This window comes from Paramormyrops kingsleyae, chromosome 9, assembly GCF_048594095.1.
Source record: "Paramormyrops kingsleyae isolate MSU_618 chromosome 9, PKINGS_0.4, whole genome shotgun sequence".
Lineage (NCBI taxonomy): Eukaryota > Metazoa > Chordata > Actinopteri > Osteoglossiformes > Mormyridae > Paramormyrops > Paramormyrops kingsleyae.
In genome coordinates this window covers 26260774-26276729 of record NC_132805.1, presented here as the reverse complement: position 1 = coordinate 26276729, position 15956 = coordinate 26260774, and the positions used below count along the sequence as shown (strand labels likewise).

Sequence of the window (15956 nt, the reverse complement as noted above, 5' to 3'; positions counted from 1 at the left end):
ATGCAGTCCGGCTTGCAAACATTTGTGAAACAATGGGTTGTTCTGAAAAGCTCAGTGAATTCAAGTGTGATACTGTCATTACAATAAGTCAGTTTGTGAATAAAAAATATTTGTGGAAAATATTCCACGGTCAACTATAAATGTTAATATTGCAAAGTGGAAGCATTTAGGAACAACAGAAACTCAGCCAAGAAGTAGCAGACCATGTAAACTAAAAGTGGGGTCGCCAAGTGCTGGGGCACATAGTGCAGAAAAGTCACCAATGCTCTGTTGACTTAATAACTGTAGAGTTCCAAACTTCCTCTGGCTCTAACCCCAGCACATAAATTCTGTGGACCGAAACTTCATTGAATGGGCTTCCATGACCGAACAGCTACATGCTAGCCTCACATCCCGAAATGCAATGCCAGGTGTTGTTATGGTGGAGTATGACAAAGGAGGAATGATTCATGTAGCAACTCTCGACAAAGACGGTTTATTAAATAGAACAGAGCACAAAGGGAAAACCAGAAAACGATGGGGCCATGAGATAAGAAACATTAGATAAGAACAAGAATTAATGATAACTAACCACAAAGAAAACTAACACTAAAAATACAGCTAAGAAACCATGTGGGGACTGAGCAAGGAGCAGAACCCTAAAAACACAGGAACTAACACACAGTAATGAAACAGGACAAGGAAACGCATATATACACACGGATAACAGGGGATAACAAGGGCAGGTGTGGGCTATAACAAACAGACTAGGGGCAATGAGGAACAGATGAGGTCAATCAACAGATACAGAGAGGTCCTAATACCGAGGAAAACTGAACATACTACAACCAGGGGACAGGGAACAAAAACAAGGGACTGTAGCTGAAATACACAAGCACATAATAAACCAAGAAAAACATTAAATAAATATTAAATAACTACCCACAACAAAAGAGGAGTCTGGACTACAGCTGGCCGCTTAGCCTGCTAAGCCTCGCGGCAATCAGGGGAACAGGAAAACACTAGGAGTGAAGGACTCAGGATGGCCAGTGACACCTGCTGGCCAAACAGGGAACAGACATAACAAAGGAGCAGGACAGGGACCGAGCATCGGATGGAGTGGTGTAACACACGCCGCCACTGGACTCTGGAGCAGTGTAAACGTTCCGTGGAGTGAGCAATCACACTTCTCTGTCTGGTGTCTGATGGACGACTCTGGTTTTGGCAGATGCTAGAAGAACGTTACCTGCCTGACTGCATTGTGCCAACTCTAAATTTTGGTGGAGGAGGGATAATGGTATGGGGTTGTCTTTCAGTGATTGGGGTAGGTCCCTTAGTTCCAGTGAACGGAACTCTTCATGTTTCAGCAAATCAAGACAATTTGGACAATTCTATCCTTCCGACTTTGTAGGAACAGTTTGAGGAAGGCAGTTTTCTGTTCCAGCATGACTGTGCCCCAGTGTGCAAAGCAAGGTCCATAAAGACATTGTTGGGTGAGTTTGGTGTGGAACAACTTATCTGGCCTGCACAGAGCCCTGGCCTAAACCCCCTCTAACACCTTTGGGATGAAGTAGAATGGAGATTGTGAGCCAGGCCTTCACGTCCAACATCAGTGCCTGACTTCACAAATGCTCTTCTGGATGAGTGGGCAAAAAATCCCACAAACACACTCTGAAATCCTGTGCAAAGCCTTCCCAGGTGAGTGCCAGCTGTTATAGCTGCAAAGGGGGGGCCCGACTTCATATTGATGACAATGGATTTAGAGTGGGATGTCATAAAATTTACTGTAGGTGTAATCATCAGGTGTCCCAATACTTTTGTCCATATAGTGTACACTGTAAGAAGCTTGGGGGCTAGGGGATGCCTTTTTCTGGGGTATGAGCCACTGTCCCTTAGAACGCCTGTACACAATACGCCCATAGAGTGCCTTCAGAAAGTATTCAGACACCTCATCAATCTACACTCAATACCACATAGTGACAAAGTAAAAACAGAATGTTAGTTCAGTCACACTGTGGTCAGGCACAGATCTGGGGGAAACTGCAAAACATATTTTTGCAGCATTGAAGGTTCCCAAGAGAACCCCCAGCCAAATTGAGCAGCTGGTGAAGAAGGGTCTTGGTAAGAGGGATGACCAAGGACATGATGGTTACTCTGGCTGAGCACCAGAGATTCTGTGTGGAGATGGGAGAACCTTTCAGAAAGACAACCACCACTGCAACCTGCCACTGATCAGTAAAAACCTCAGTAAAAGAAAAATGAAAGCCCACTTGGAGTTTGCTTAAAGCCATCTGAAGGACTCTCAGACTATAAGAAGCATAATTCTCTGGTCTGATGAAACCAAAATTGAACTTTTCAGCCCCAGTTCTAAACATTATATCTGAAGACAATCAGATATTGCCCATGACCTGCACGATACCATCCCAGTGGTGAAGCATGATGGTCATAGCATCATGCTGTGCAGGTGTTTTTCAGTGCCAGGGACTGGAAGGCAAGTAGGATAAATGGAAAGTTGAACAGAATAAAGTACAAAGATGTCCTTAATGAAAACCTGCTTCAGAGCACTCTGGACCTCAGACTCGGCTGAAGGTTCGCCTTCCAGCAGGACAATTAGCCTATGCATAAAGCAAAGACAACACAGGAGTAGCTTACTGACTACTCTGTGAATGTCCTAGTGTAGCCCTGTCAGAGGCCAGATGCAATTGAACATCTCCAGAGGAACCTGAAACTAGCTGCCCACTGATAGTCCCCATCCAAAATGACAGAGCTTGAGAGGATCTGCAGAGGAGAATGACAAAAAATCTCAGATTCCAAGTGTGCAAAGCTTGCCATACCATACCCAAGAAGACTCAAGGATGTAATCGCTGTCAAACATGTTTCAGCTAAGTACCGAGTAAAGGATCTGAATATTTATGCCAATGTGATGTTTCAGTGTTTCATATTTACTAAATTTGTGCAGATTTTAAAATCCAGTTTTTGATTTGATTGTATTGGAGTATTGATTGTAAAATGAATTTAAACGATTTTAGCCTAAAGCTGCAACATAAAAACTGAAAAAGAGCCGGTATCTGGATCTGGACACCTTATGAATGCACTGTATAATGCTTTGCCCTTTACCTATGTAACCTATGGGCGGAGAGAGACCTCGTTCAGTTTTGATCATGTAAAATCTTATTTTACGACTACGGCTAATTCTAAACCGGCTGAAATACCAGCACACACTGTCTCGTTCTTTTACTGCCAGGTCGAAAATCGGCTCGATCTGGTCTGAGCACGGCGGAACCGGAACCATTCCTTCTTTTACGTTTCTCTCCGGACAGTAAAACGTGTCCCACGTGCTTTCAACATGGCGAATCACCTGCGTTTCGTGGCACGGACGGTTATGGTGCAGGATGGAAACGTAGAAGCGGCTTATCGCGCTTTAAACAGGTTAGTCTTTTGTCATCTTGTTATATATTTGTCGATATGAGTATGCGGCGTTTTCTCAAGTTGATCGTAGCTGGTAAGCCGACGAGTGAGGAGGGTCGTCGGTCATATCAACCTTGGTAGCTGAGATTCTGAAAATGTTCCTTCTTGCTGGGAAAAATACAAATTGTTCTTTCATAAATGTAAAATTTTATTTCGATTTGTTTGTGTTCAAAAGTTGATCCGATTGCATATTGATGAATAAAACTTTTCCTTGATCGCATTTGTCTAGTTGAAAACGTTATTAAATTAATTGCCAAGTTGGTATCTGCTAATTATAATAATTTGCGTGTCATAAATTATAAAAGCTCCCAAGGTGTCGTTCTTTGTTTTGATAAACAAAGAAACGTGTATCTGACAGAAACCATACGCCTATGTTATATACTTTAGGGTACGTTGTTTTGATTGATATTAAAGTTGTATAGCTCTAAACCCGTCAATGACATTTTAAGTCTTTAAAATGTAGGACAACGGCAGATGTAAGATGACCTTACCCAGTCCTTTTATTCTGCTGTGAACTTGATTAGATGTTTCTTCAAAATGTTCTTCTGTTCTTGGGAAAAATGGACTTTCAATTTCGCCATTCAGAGTCAGAGTCAGAGTACAGTAGTATCTTTAACATGCCAGGAAGGTTAAATGTAAAACAAAAATCTATGCCTTTCATAATTGTTTTTCCAACTAAATAATTAAATAATCTCATAACATGGCTTAGCTCTGTAATGGCTCTGTAATGGCATTGTTTTTTTTAACACATAGTCAGAGACTGTTTTTCCCCTTCGCCATGAATATTTATTAGGAGGCACGTATAAAGGTTTATTGAATCTAAAAGATTGACAGTTGGAAAGAAGCATTCATTTGAGCAGAATAACCACACGATTATTCCCCTTTCCAAAAAACATTCTTAATGACCATAATGATCAATCCAGAGTTCAGTTCTAATCCGGTGAATGAGAACCATGCAGTGTCTGCTTGCTTACAGCCTTTGGCCAGAACATGCCCATCACACTTCCTGGCGATGGGAGTTTCTCGGAGCAATCTAAAAATGGCATTGCACCAAAGCTGAGTAACACGTAGAAGCTCCTTTAGACTGAAAGACTTAGACTGTTAATTAGACCTGTGAGGTTACTAAGTGTTACTCAGTGCAGGTAATGCTGTGTTGGATTCACGAAATGTCCAGACAGGCTCCTTGTCTAAATTTAATAACTGATATTTTATAAATAGACTTTGAAATTTTGCCTTGTTAAAACATGAGACTAAATCCTTCTGAATGTTATTATGCAACAGCCCTATCATAGGATGACTCCCATTGGTTGCTTTGCTGTTTAATAGGTGGGCTTGGGCCATCCTCCTCTACAGCCATTGGTTAAATGGCTACTGAGAGGTGTAGCTTATAGATTTCATTCACAAATCCTTAGCCCAACAACTCTGTACATGTGCTGCCAGCTCTTAAAGGGGAAGGTGTTTCTACTGCAGTAGAGGAAAGACATGCTGGTGCAGATTCTCACAGTTTAGCCACAGAAATTAGGCTGCTTGCTCTCAACCTTAGTATTTCATCAGTGTCTTCAACATATCTTAAGAGTATTATGGGCTGTCTGATGGTGATAAATCTTTCTTCTTCTGTGATAGAGAAGTTACGAAAGCTGTATAAGCGCCGTAACTTTTTTAGGATTAATTAAAATAACTAATTATGCCTCATGATTTGACCCAGCAAAGACGTGTCAGTTCGGTCCTTGCTTAGACAGGATGTTTGACATAAAATCGCTCTGAGTACGTGTCACAGGGTGTCCCCTGTCCCCTCACCCATGCCTGCAGGGTGCTGACTGTGGACGGACTCATCGAGACGGTCCGACGCAAGCGCTACTTCGAGAAGCCGTGCCGACAGCGCCAGCGGGAGCATTATGAGGCATGCCGGCGCATTTACAACTCGGAGATGGGCCGCAAGCTGGCTTTCCTCTCACGAGCACACAGGCGGGATCCCTGGCTGGGCTGCTGAGCGGGGGATGGGCGGGACGGTTAAACCCCCCCATCCCTGGCCCACTGGCTCCTCCCCCTTTGGCTCTCCCAGCCGGGGTCACCCTTAACCCTGCTGCTGATTGCCCACAGACTGTCTCCGCCCTGAGTCACCGTGACTTTGTTTAAATGTTAAAAAAAAAGATGTGAAGTTTGAGTCTGTCATGTCCTGGGAATGATCCCTGTTTGGTCAGACTGTTACCTTCTCCTTTATGTCATGTTCAGTCCCCTTATATTGTGTCAAAAAGATATATTACCTGTTAGATGATTGATAGGTTGTTCTACAACTTATATAAATAAAATGCTCTGTCCACTGTAATACTGGTTATCTATTTTTGTCACTGAACCTATGTACAATCTCAAAATCAAATCTATCACTTAACCAGAACAGGCTCAGAGTAGAACAGAGTACAAGACAGGAAAATAGTCAGGATGGGGTGTCAATCTGGCGGAAGGTACACACACACACCATAGAAACCTACACATCGTGGGAAGAGCATGCAAACTTGACACCAACATGGGGGTGGTCCCACCCTTAGAGGTAGGTGAGGTGGCAGTGTTCCCCACTGTGCCACCCTATAGCTGAAATGTTCTATATTTTTGGTTATTAACATGAAAAAAGTGTGTATATTATCATGGATGGATCTGAGTGTATTATGTTTATGTGCTATTAACAGTGGACGCCAGAGGGCGTCTGAACTGCCTCTTTCTGTCACCGGGACGTGACGACTATTCGCTGAAGTAGTACGACGTAAATACTTCATAGAAGTTGTTATTTTAAAAGTAGTACAATAGTGAACTTAAGTGGTGATTCCAGTCTGAAAAAGTACCATATGTTAAATTTTGCTAAAACGTCTAATAAAATGCTTGTCGGTAGCGCGAAAAGAAAACCTAATTCAATTGTTTTCGTATAAAAAATATAATTTTGTCGCAAATATAGCTAATCGGGATAATCCATTCTTTAACATTATTCCACCTGAGACCTAGGATTATGAATTTATGCGGTCTTAAGTGTGCATCAAGGAACCACTTAGAAAATGCTATATATTTGTCAATACAAGACATGCGAAATATGGGCAATGGTATTGGGTCAGATAAGCATTAATCATTTAAGTGATCGATACAACCAATAAATACTGAAGATGGTTATGCGAGACAGTATTTCTACATCTGTCAAAGTGCAACGTGGATGTGTATCTACGTGCAAGGTGCTTCATCTGAAGTCCAGTGCTTTATTTGGATACCTAGATATGGTGAATATTTGTGTCTAATTATTGTTGGCTACTTCTGTGCCCGTATTGCAAATTGCATAATATGTTTATACCGTTTTGTTCGTATGCACAAATTTTACACATAATCTAGCATGACGCGCTACTACAGCACCACACCGATCATGTGTCTGTAACTGCACACTGCTAGATTGTAGTACGAAGCCCTACATTCGTTACCACATGCATGGGCGGGGCCACGCATACGAGGAGTCTGCCCAATCAGCTAGCTTGGCATCTCTCACTGGTTATGTCATCCACCAACCAGAGCGCGATCTCGCTGGTGTGCAGCCAATGACTGAGCGAACGCCGTCCGCACACTGTTCTGCACGTGTAGCCTCGCACATGTTGACGCTTGCAATAAACTGGAGGAGAAGACAGAATAAGCCGAAGAGAAAGCGAGGGGAGTCAGGGAGAGGCGATCGGCCGGTTGGCTACTCGTGTGAAGACATTTCTAAGCCACTGTATCGACATTATTATTTACTTTTCCAGATTTGCAAATAAATTGTACTAACGCTGGTCTCTGACTATTGTGGTTCCGTCAGTTCATGGTGAGTTATTTTTTTTTTCGCTGTAGATTTGTTGCTTGTAAGCTTGCTAGCTTATTAGCCACATTCCTTTGCACAATAACGTTCTGCATTAACATCAGTTTTTTGGATACGCGATTGATCTCAGTGTTTTGCATGCTTATGTAAATGTGTGTTAGGCGAAGGCGTCTTCACAGGGATATTTTAGATTAAATAATATTTTTTTTCCATGTAATTTTTACAAACTGACAGGGGACAAGCCTACCTCAGATAAGGTATTTATAATTATATGATGACCCTTAAACGTATCATGGAGGGTGTTAAGAATAGCAGTTGTGGAGTTTATTCTGCGTTGACCAAAATGTACTCTAGTAATCATGCAATTTGCCATTGAAAATGTTATTAAATTTAAACGTTTAGCGAAAGTATTTGATTGTACAGAGAGACACAATTGAATTCAGATAAATATATGTATATCTTAGGATTAAGAAATAAATCAAACCCGTTTAGGAGACAGTCACAACAACACAAACATTGAGGCACATGACAGCTACGACACACAAATACACGTTCGGTGTCATCTAGAGCCGGCAAAACCACGACAGGGTGGGGTGACATGAGGACAGAGAGTAACAGACCAGAAGCAAAATGGGAGTAGCTATCCTGGCAGAGGTATTTTGAATTTACTAGTAGTTTTTTCTTGTTTGCTTTTACTGATCTATGCATAGGAAAATGTTTGAACGCATGCGTAATAATGCGTGTCACACGTAGACTTTGTGCAGAAGCATTCCCGTGAGCGTTCGCGCAGGTGAGATTAAAATGTGCCTTGTACTGAGTTAATGAGCGTGTGTGTGTGTGTGTGTGTACAGCGCGGGCAGGGCTGTTGGCTGCATCGATTCACGCGCCTGCGGACATGCCCGCGATCTCACGTGACGCCTGTCGCTAGTTTTCCTGTACAGCGAATTTTAAGGCCAGTGGGGGCTCCTATATTTGAGGAGAGAGTAGGAGAGGGGGAGTGAGAGGGTGGTGTGGGGTGGAGAGAGTAACATGGGAGATGGAGGGAGGGAATGGCAGGGGGGGGGGGTGCTGTTTGTGAATCAAAAAGAGGGAGAAAAACAAGTGGAGACACAGAGGACATGTGAGGCATGGAGAAAGTGAGAAAGAGACCCCCAGTTATCGGGCCAGCATACAGATAGCCTCAGCTCCCACTGCCTGGTTTAAAGAATGCAGGCTTTTCCACTCAGTAACCCCCCCCCCCCTTGCTAAAACTCTTTAACTGCATTGTTGCAGAGGTTGACAGTGTGCATTTTCTGCAGAGCTCTCCTGGAGCTTGTTCATTACTATGGTCACAGCAGTCCTCCAAACCCCCTTGCCCCCCCCCCCCCCCCTATAGTGATGCAGTCCTCGCACGGCTCCTTGTGCTCCAACGACAGCCTCTCATTCAGCGACGCCGACCACACGGAGGAGGACGCAGACGTGTTCCTCCCTCAGGACGCCGGCGGCGAGCGACAGCCCGGTCACACCCCCCTCCCCCGGCACGATGCCGGCGTCTCGCACCTGAGTTCATGGCAGCATCGCCATGCTTTCGGGAACGGGGACAGGTCCCTCGGTGGGAACGACCCGCACCATGTTTTCCACTCCATGCTGGTGACCTCAACTCGCAGAGCAAGCCGGGACAAGGGGAGTCCGAAGCAGACTGAGGGGGGGTCACGCTTCACCCAGAAGGTTGGTTTTAACCTTGTTTTTGGTCTTTAACTTTCACTGTTCCTATTAATGAAGGATCTTGCTGTGGTTCTCACTTGATTATATTCCTAAGACGTGCAAACCAGCCGGTTCATCCTTTCACTGTCTCACAGTGTGCAGAACTTCAGGTCTTCGTCAGGCCCCTGCTGGACCTTCTGAACGGCCTTAAGAATGGGAGGTTCGACAGAGGTATACGTCTCCCTCCTGCTTCACCTCGCAGCTTTGCGCTTGCTGATATGAGGCCAATTTCTTAATTAGCTCGATCTGAATTTGCGATGGAGCTTATTTTATTTGATTGACAGGTCTTAACAGTTTCCAGCAGAGCGTTGCTATGGATAGAATACAGAGGATTGTGGGAGTTTTGCAGAGACCCACCTCTGGGTAAGACCCTGCTGCCCGCTGTTCCCTAACTTGTACCAACTTGTACCTTAATGGGTGACGAGCAGCTCCTGTTTCTGGAGACGACTTCTCAGGCTCCCCCCTCTCTGTTCTCCTTCTCCTCAGAGAGAAGCACCTCCACACCCTCCTCCAGGTGGAAATGCTGCTAAAGCTGTGGTTCCCGGGTATCCCCCACCACGCCCCCGCCGGCCCACGGCTGCCATCAGGCCACAATCACCCCCCAGTCACCCCGCCCCACAAACACAAAGACCAGCTGCACATACCTGTCAAGGTGGGTCCTCTAAACAGGAAGCTCACCGATCTGCGCTATTTTTGCCACTAAAAATAGACGTGCGATCAGTCAAGCATCACCAGCCGCTGCAGTTATTGAAAATACAACCCTGTTGCTCTTCCAGCACTTCTTATACTGATATTTCCAGCCCTGGTTACTAACCCATGTTGACACGTTGTTGAAGATCATGTTTTGTGAGTGTCGTTGGTTATAGAGTGTTTGTGTGGGTTATGTATATATTACATTGTGAGGACCAAATGCAATGTAATAAAAACCTGTTATTTTGACATTACGAGGACCATTTTATTTCAGTTCACACAAAGAGAAACTCAATTTTATAAAAAAATATGTGTCTGCAATCAAAAAAACTAAAAATGGCAAAAGTCTTGTATTTACTTATAGTTAATGTTAGGGCTGGGTAGGGGTTAAGGTTGTCATGTTGGGATTAGGGTTATGCCCATAGAAATGGAATACAAACGTGTGTGTGTGTGTGTGTGTGTGTGTGTTTGTTTTTACACATTCCACTCCGCTTCTCAATCTCACAATTTATTGTCTGTTCCTCATCTACTGCAGAAGCGCAAGCTGAGCTGGTCAGACACGGACAGCACCAACTCACCGACTCTCAGCTTCCGACAAGTGAAAGTGGAAGAGGAAGGAAGAGACGGCCACAGGGCAACAGCAGTGATTGGCTCAGAGCAGAGAGGGGGTGCAATTACCGGGTTAGAAGATCCAGTGGGAACTGGGAAAGACGATAAGGTGGATACTAGGGAAGGACAATCATCTGGTTATAAAGTCACCCACGTGTCTGAGCCAAGTCTTACTTGGGTCCATGTTGCACCTATACTTAGCCCCCCGAAATCTTGCCCCTCCCACAACAGCAGAGAAAGCAAACATGGAAATTTTACTGTAGTTGCTGTTACCCCTCCAACCACTAGGGGCAGTCCAGCAACACAGGACAGCTCCATCTCCTCTACCACCCCATTTTCAGATCCATGCCACCTTTCTTTTCAGCTCTACCAGCCAATGGAGTTCCAGCGTGAACTTGTTGCGGCAGAAATTGTGGCGGTGGGGAGTAAGGCCATGGAGATATATCAGGGGCGGAGTAAGTCTCCTCGTCTTTGTTGAAGCTTTTAAACGCCGCACGTGAAACTGGGAGCTACACGCAGACCTGAAACTTGGCACACAGGTATCCGGAATCCAACCTGTGTATTGGATTTTTGTCACTGCACTAGTTTCTTTGTTAGGGTGGAAGGATGTCGAGTTAAGGTGATTTTGGGGAGTAATTCTTTTTATAATATTTTTTTGTTGTTGTATCCATTTCCAAAGTTGTGTAATTGCTAATTGGAGGACCATCAAAGGAGTTCATAAGAAAAGCATGTTGATTTCCATGACAGAATCGTACCTTACGCAAGTACTATTGGTTAATCCACTCATCTATGGCATGTAAGACAGTACTACCATAAAAAAGTGGGTAAATTCCTCCACTGTGAGCTTATGACTGCTGGTAGTGTAGCAATATCAGTCTGACATTACAAATCGTGAACTGTGATGGTACGAAAATCGTTTACCTCATGTGGAAGCAGCCACAAGGCGTGAAGTATCACTGTAGGACAACGTCCAACCTTTCAAAGTGCTACTTGAACCAGGACATCAGTGTTATAGAAGGTGGCGGTAACCATGGTGATCTTTGTAAGCAACAGTGTTACCAGTAATGAGGTAGATGTGGTAGATCGGACTGAAGCCCCAACAGGGAACCAATGTCCTAAACTCACAGTCTTTCAGCATCAAAGGCTACATTTATTTAAAGGGCAAGAGTGAAACAGGAACATGAGTCTGCTTTGCAGAGCAACAGAACCAAAAAGCTTCATAATAAAAATATAAAAGCTGGGTCAAACTGCCAAATAAAATAATCTCACAGTTGGGCAGTTTTTCTCAAAGAATGTTCATAGAACTGCTTTCCAGTCTCAAACATTAGATACCTAAATAAGTTTAGCGGACCGCTGTTGAGGCCGTAGCAGGGCTAAAGTGAGCTTCCTGAGTCAGACCAGACTTCAGTATTTATTTATTCATCAATTTTATTTTTACATCTATTTATTTCTTTATTTATATGGTTATTTATATGGCCTCAGACTGATACACTATAACTTATGTACCTTGATACTTTTGCGACAATGGATTGAGTTGTTTGAATTGATTGAAAGTACATTGTAGATTGGATCACTGTGCCTTTTCAAAACTAGACATTTACAAAAGTGACTTTTATACTGTTTTTTTTTTTTTGTAAAAAAAATGTGTTGTGCCCAGTGATCAGACTCCAGTTTGGATTTTCTCATAAGGCTGTGTAGTCTTAGGCTGGCTTACAGTGCCAGAACCACGACCCAACGGCACCATCGCTATCCCTCCTTCAGTAATTCAAGGAAACGTCTAGTAACCTAGCTGTGTGTGAAATCTGCGTTTCGTCCATACATAAGGAATTACATGTTTGATGTTGCTGTCCAATCTGAGAGACTTGATTAATGAGGTTAGACCACAGAACACGTGGTAGACAGACGCCAGCACACCTTGCTGTGTAGTCACATAAGACCCTGAGGGGACGCTGTTCTTATACCAGCATCGTATAGCAGTGTAGCAGCCAGCAGCACCGTCTCTCGTTCTCTTCTCCTCCCAGTTCACCTATCCCCCCCCCCATTCCTCCTCTTCCCATTTTTTTCCACCAGCAGTTTGCACCATCCTCTATTTACTTCTGTGACTGTTTCTTAAACAATGATGTGGAATGAAAGCGTTTTAATAAACGACAGATTTTGGGCAGAAAGGCGCCTGTTGTTTTTCTGTGCTTGTCCGTGTGGTTTCAAGTGTTTCACTGAGAGACTGGGTGGTTCAGCTCCAGCAACTGGGGGGTTAGGGTTAGGGACCTCTTATTTGGTAAGCAGAGATTGGAGGGGGAGGGTAATGTGTATAATCAGACTCAGCTGCAGTAATCTGTCAGGGATTGTGATGCCTGCACACGTTTGTTTGTGTGGAGTTCAGCAGTGGCTCTGTGTCCATCTGTAAATGATAGCTGCGTGTGTAATCAAGTGTGTGCATCTGATGCTCCAGTAATCATCAGGTAAAATGTAGAACAATATTCAGAGTAATGTGCACCACAAATTACCCCTCATCTATACACAGTATACAAGAACACTGGAGAGAATTATATATGAAGAATAATAATAATATTTTTTTGCAGTGCACTGCAGCCTGGTAACACACTGGCTGGCTAATGTTCTTGCTGGCTCGTGCTCTGTGACACACTGACTGCATTAACATTGAGCTCGCCACTGGAGATGGTCCCTGCACACAGTTGCTGAGTGGCCCACCCCCTCCCTGCCCACCTGCTGTATCCATGCAGTTTTTAGCAGAGAAGTCCATGCCTGCCATTTGAAGTGGATATACCCGCCCCCCACCCTCTAGTAAGCTGGGCCATGGTGAAGGTTAACGAGGGGAAGGAGGGATTGTGTAGAGGACAAAAATGGGAATTCAGTGTGACAGAATCAATTTATTAGCAACAATTAAATGATATTACTCTATTTTTAAATTTAAATGCACTTAAGCATTTAAAAGAACATTTCTAATAAATTAGGTACACAGTGCATCCTCCAGTTAGCATTTAAATAGTTATATTTTAATACTAGTGTAGGGGGTGGGAGATGTTTGTTTGTGCAATTGGGCCATGTGTGCTCCAGTGAGGGAGAGACACCAAGGGTACAGGCCAGAGAAAAAGGCCGTGGGGGAGGGGATGCTGTGCTTACTCACCCTTTCTGTCTGCCCCCTCCCCTGCTCGCTTTTTACCCCCCACTCCCTTCCCCCTACTGTGTTCATTCACTGTGGCGCATTAGGGCTCACACAAGCTGCTCCGGCAGAGAGGCAGTGTAAACGCGGGCCCTGTCTTCCCCTCATCTGGGGTAACCGAAGAAAGAAACACAGGTTTTCTTATTACAATTATTATGGAGAAAATGAGAAGGAATTAAGTTGCCAAACGGATGTCAAACAGTGAACGTGCACCAGCGAAACTTGGCATCTTTTGTATGCGCGAAGGGCAGGGTACAGAAAACAGCCCCGTGCGATATGAAGGATGTGTCAGTGTCACGGTCGGGCAAAAGGCGATCCGGGAAGCAGGGATACGGAGCCAGGAAGTAGGGCAAACGGGGTTTATTACGGCAGAATCCACAAGACGGGGGAAGAACGACGGGTAACATTAATGACAAGTCTGGGGAAGACTGACTCAGACGAGGACTAAATACAACAGACAAGCTACGGGTAACGAGCCACAGGTGAGAACAATCAGGGAGAAACAGGAGGTAATGAGGTGGGCGTGGCACACATTAGGAGCGGACGGAGCGGGGCGTGACAGTCAGGGCATCACGGTGGTGCGTTACAGGCAATCAAGCAGCACATCTCTGTAAATATACATCTAAGTTATAGACGTATATTTTAATGAGCATTATGGATGAGCATTTGGATATGGGAGATGTGCGAAATAAACGAAATAAAATAAAAGTGATGTGAGCCTGGGAACAGGGTTCTGAACACATAAAATAGTGACATGGTGACAAAAGGTAGACACTGCAGGCTGATGCAGTCACATAATAATGGAGAAATGCACGTGTGGTCTAGCGATGTGCCACTTGACAGGATGCAGGCGGAAGGCGGAAGATGTGGGCGGCCGCCGATGAACCGGTTCATCTGCAAAGAGTAGCGGAGTGTATCGGCTCTGGTCTTTGACCTTGGGACAAAAGGCGCTGATGACATACCTGAAAAATTCTATTAACCGAGCATGGGGGTGTCATTCAAATACACACTGCTGTGGAGCAGCGGGGAGGAGAGGAGGCAGGGAATGTGTAACCCAGTAGGGAGAGAGGGATCCTGTATAGCCCCAAGCAGAATCCACTCAAACTACTGCCACTGCACTCAGATGACCCACAAAGCAAGACGAGGGACAGGAGGAGGGCAACCATCACACAGGGGCAAAGAGAAAATAAAACTTTAAAAGACTCACTCAATTTCCTTGCTTTTCCTTTCTGCCTTTATCTGCATGTATGTTGATGTGCCAAATTTGATGGAAAAAAATGTTTAGGTAAACATATTACTCCGGAAACATGATTTTCTTCAACTGTAATTATAGTACTTGACCCCCAGCTGCTGGTTAAGCCCCAGAACTAAATCTAGTACAATAATGACAGTATATTCATGGAAGGATTAATTTGGAATTTATTGTAGATAAGCATTAGACATTAAACTATATTTGTTAAAAAGTAAACATTTTAAAGAGCTCAGTAGAGAGAATTTTGTAGGTTAAGCTGCATTTTATATTTTAAACGTTTTAAGTTTTCTACTTTTTCTGTTTTCAGTCCTTCTTTTCCTAAAATTTGATTCCAGGAGGCCACATCAGGCAGCTAATTTTAATTTTTAATCATTATTAACATAATTTGGACTTACGCACTGATCAAGTCGTTTACTTTATTTATAGAATGTTCTACTCTTATAACACCATTTTCACCCTGATTGCCCCCGTGCTTCAAATATTTCAAATAGCGACAACCATAACCAACGGACAAACAAAAAATTACAGCTGAATCTAGTATTTTATCAACATGTTTTAAGACGACGTAATTCATATTAGTAAACATGATCGAAAAACCAGCTGAAACATGAAAATTAAGTCCTAATTTGACTGGCGAAATTGACTATAATTTTTACTAGAGAGAGTATTACACTATATGGACAAAAGTACTGGGACACCTGGCCATTACACTTACAGGAACTTTTATGACATCCTATTCTAAATCCATAGGATATGGAGTTGGTCCCCCCTTTGCCACTATAACAGCTGCCACTCTTCTGGGAAGGCTTTCCACAAGATTTTGGAATGTGCCTGTGGGAATTTTTACCCATTCATCCAGAAAAGTATCTGTGAGGTCAGGTACTAATGCTAGATGTGAAGGCCTGACTCGCAATCTCCATTCTAGTTCATTCCAAAGTTTGTTTGATGGGGATGAGGCCAGGGCTGTGTGGGCCAGTCAAGTTCTTCCATACTAAACTCACCCAACAGTCACACGGGAATAGAAAAGGGCCTTCCCCAAACTGTCCAAACAAAATTGGAAGCATAGAATTGTCCAAAATGTCTTTGTATGCTGAAGCATGAAGTGTTCCCTTCACTGGAACTAAGGGGCCTAGAACATCCCCTGAAAAACAACCCCGTTCCATCATCCCTCCTTCACCAAACCACAGTTAGCACAATGCAGTTAGATAAATAAC

General features: G+C 43.8%; 2 protein-coding genes across 4 annotated transcripts; both read left to right on the top strand.

Annotated features, from left to right (window-relative positions):
* The first annotated feature begins 3259 nt into the window (after positions 1 to 3259).
* mrps21 (mitochondrial ribosomal protein S21) lies at positions 3260 to 5773 on the top strand. The gene is made up of 2 exons (XM_023830003.2): positions 3260 to 3408; positions 5257 to 5773. Exons 1-2 carry the CDS (start codon positions 3326 to 3328, stop codon positions 5435 to 5437), a joined length of 264 nt encoding a protein of 87 aa, XP_023685771.1. The 5' UTR covers positions 3260 to 3325; the 3' UTR covers positions 5438 to 5773.
* Positions 5774 to 6213: 440 nt separating this feature from the next.
* Positions 6214 to 12475, top strand: ciarta (circadian associated repressor of transcription a). Of its 3 annotated transcripts, XM_023830008.2 has the most exons (7): positions 6214 to 7273; positions 8643 to 8974; positions 9106 to 9181; positions 9295 to 9373; positions 9497 to 9662; positions 10236 to 10418; positions 10674 to 12475. In XM_023830008.2, exons 2-7 carry the CDS (start codon positions 8645 to 8647, stop codon positions 10785 to 10787), a joined length of 948 nt encoding a protein of 315 aa, XP_023685776.2. In that variant the 5' UTR covers positions 6214 to 7273; positions 8643 to 8644; the 3' UTR covers positions 10788 to 12475. The 3 variants fall into 3 exon arrangements, with proteins under 3 accessions (XP_023685776.2, XP_023685774.2, XP_023685775.2); XM_023830006.2 differs by having other exon boundaries at positions 6597 to 7273; positions 10236 to 12475; XM_023830007.2 differs by lacking the exon at positions 6214 to 7273 and adding an exon at positions 7289 to 8057 and having other exon boundaries at positions 10236 to 12475.
* The last annotated feature ends 3481 nt before the right edge of the window (positions 12476 to 15956 follow it).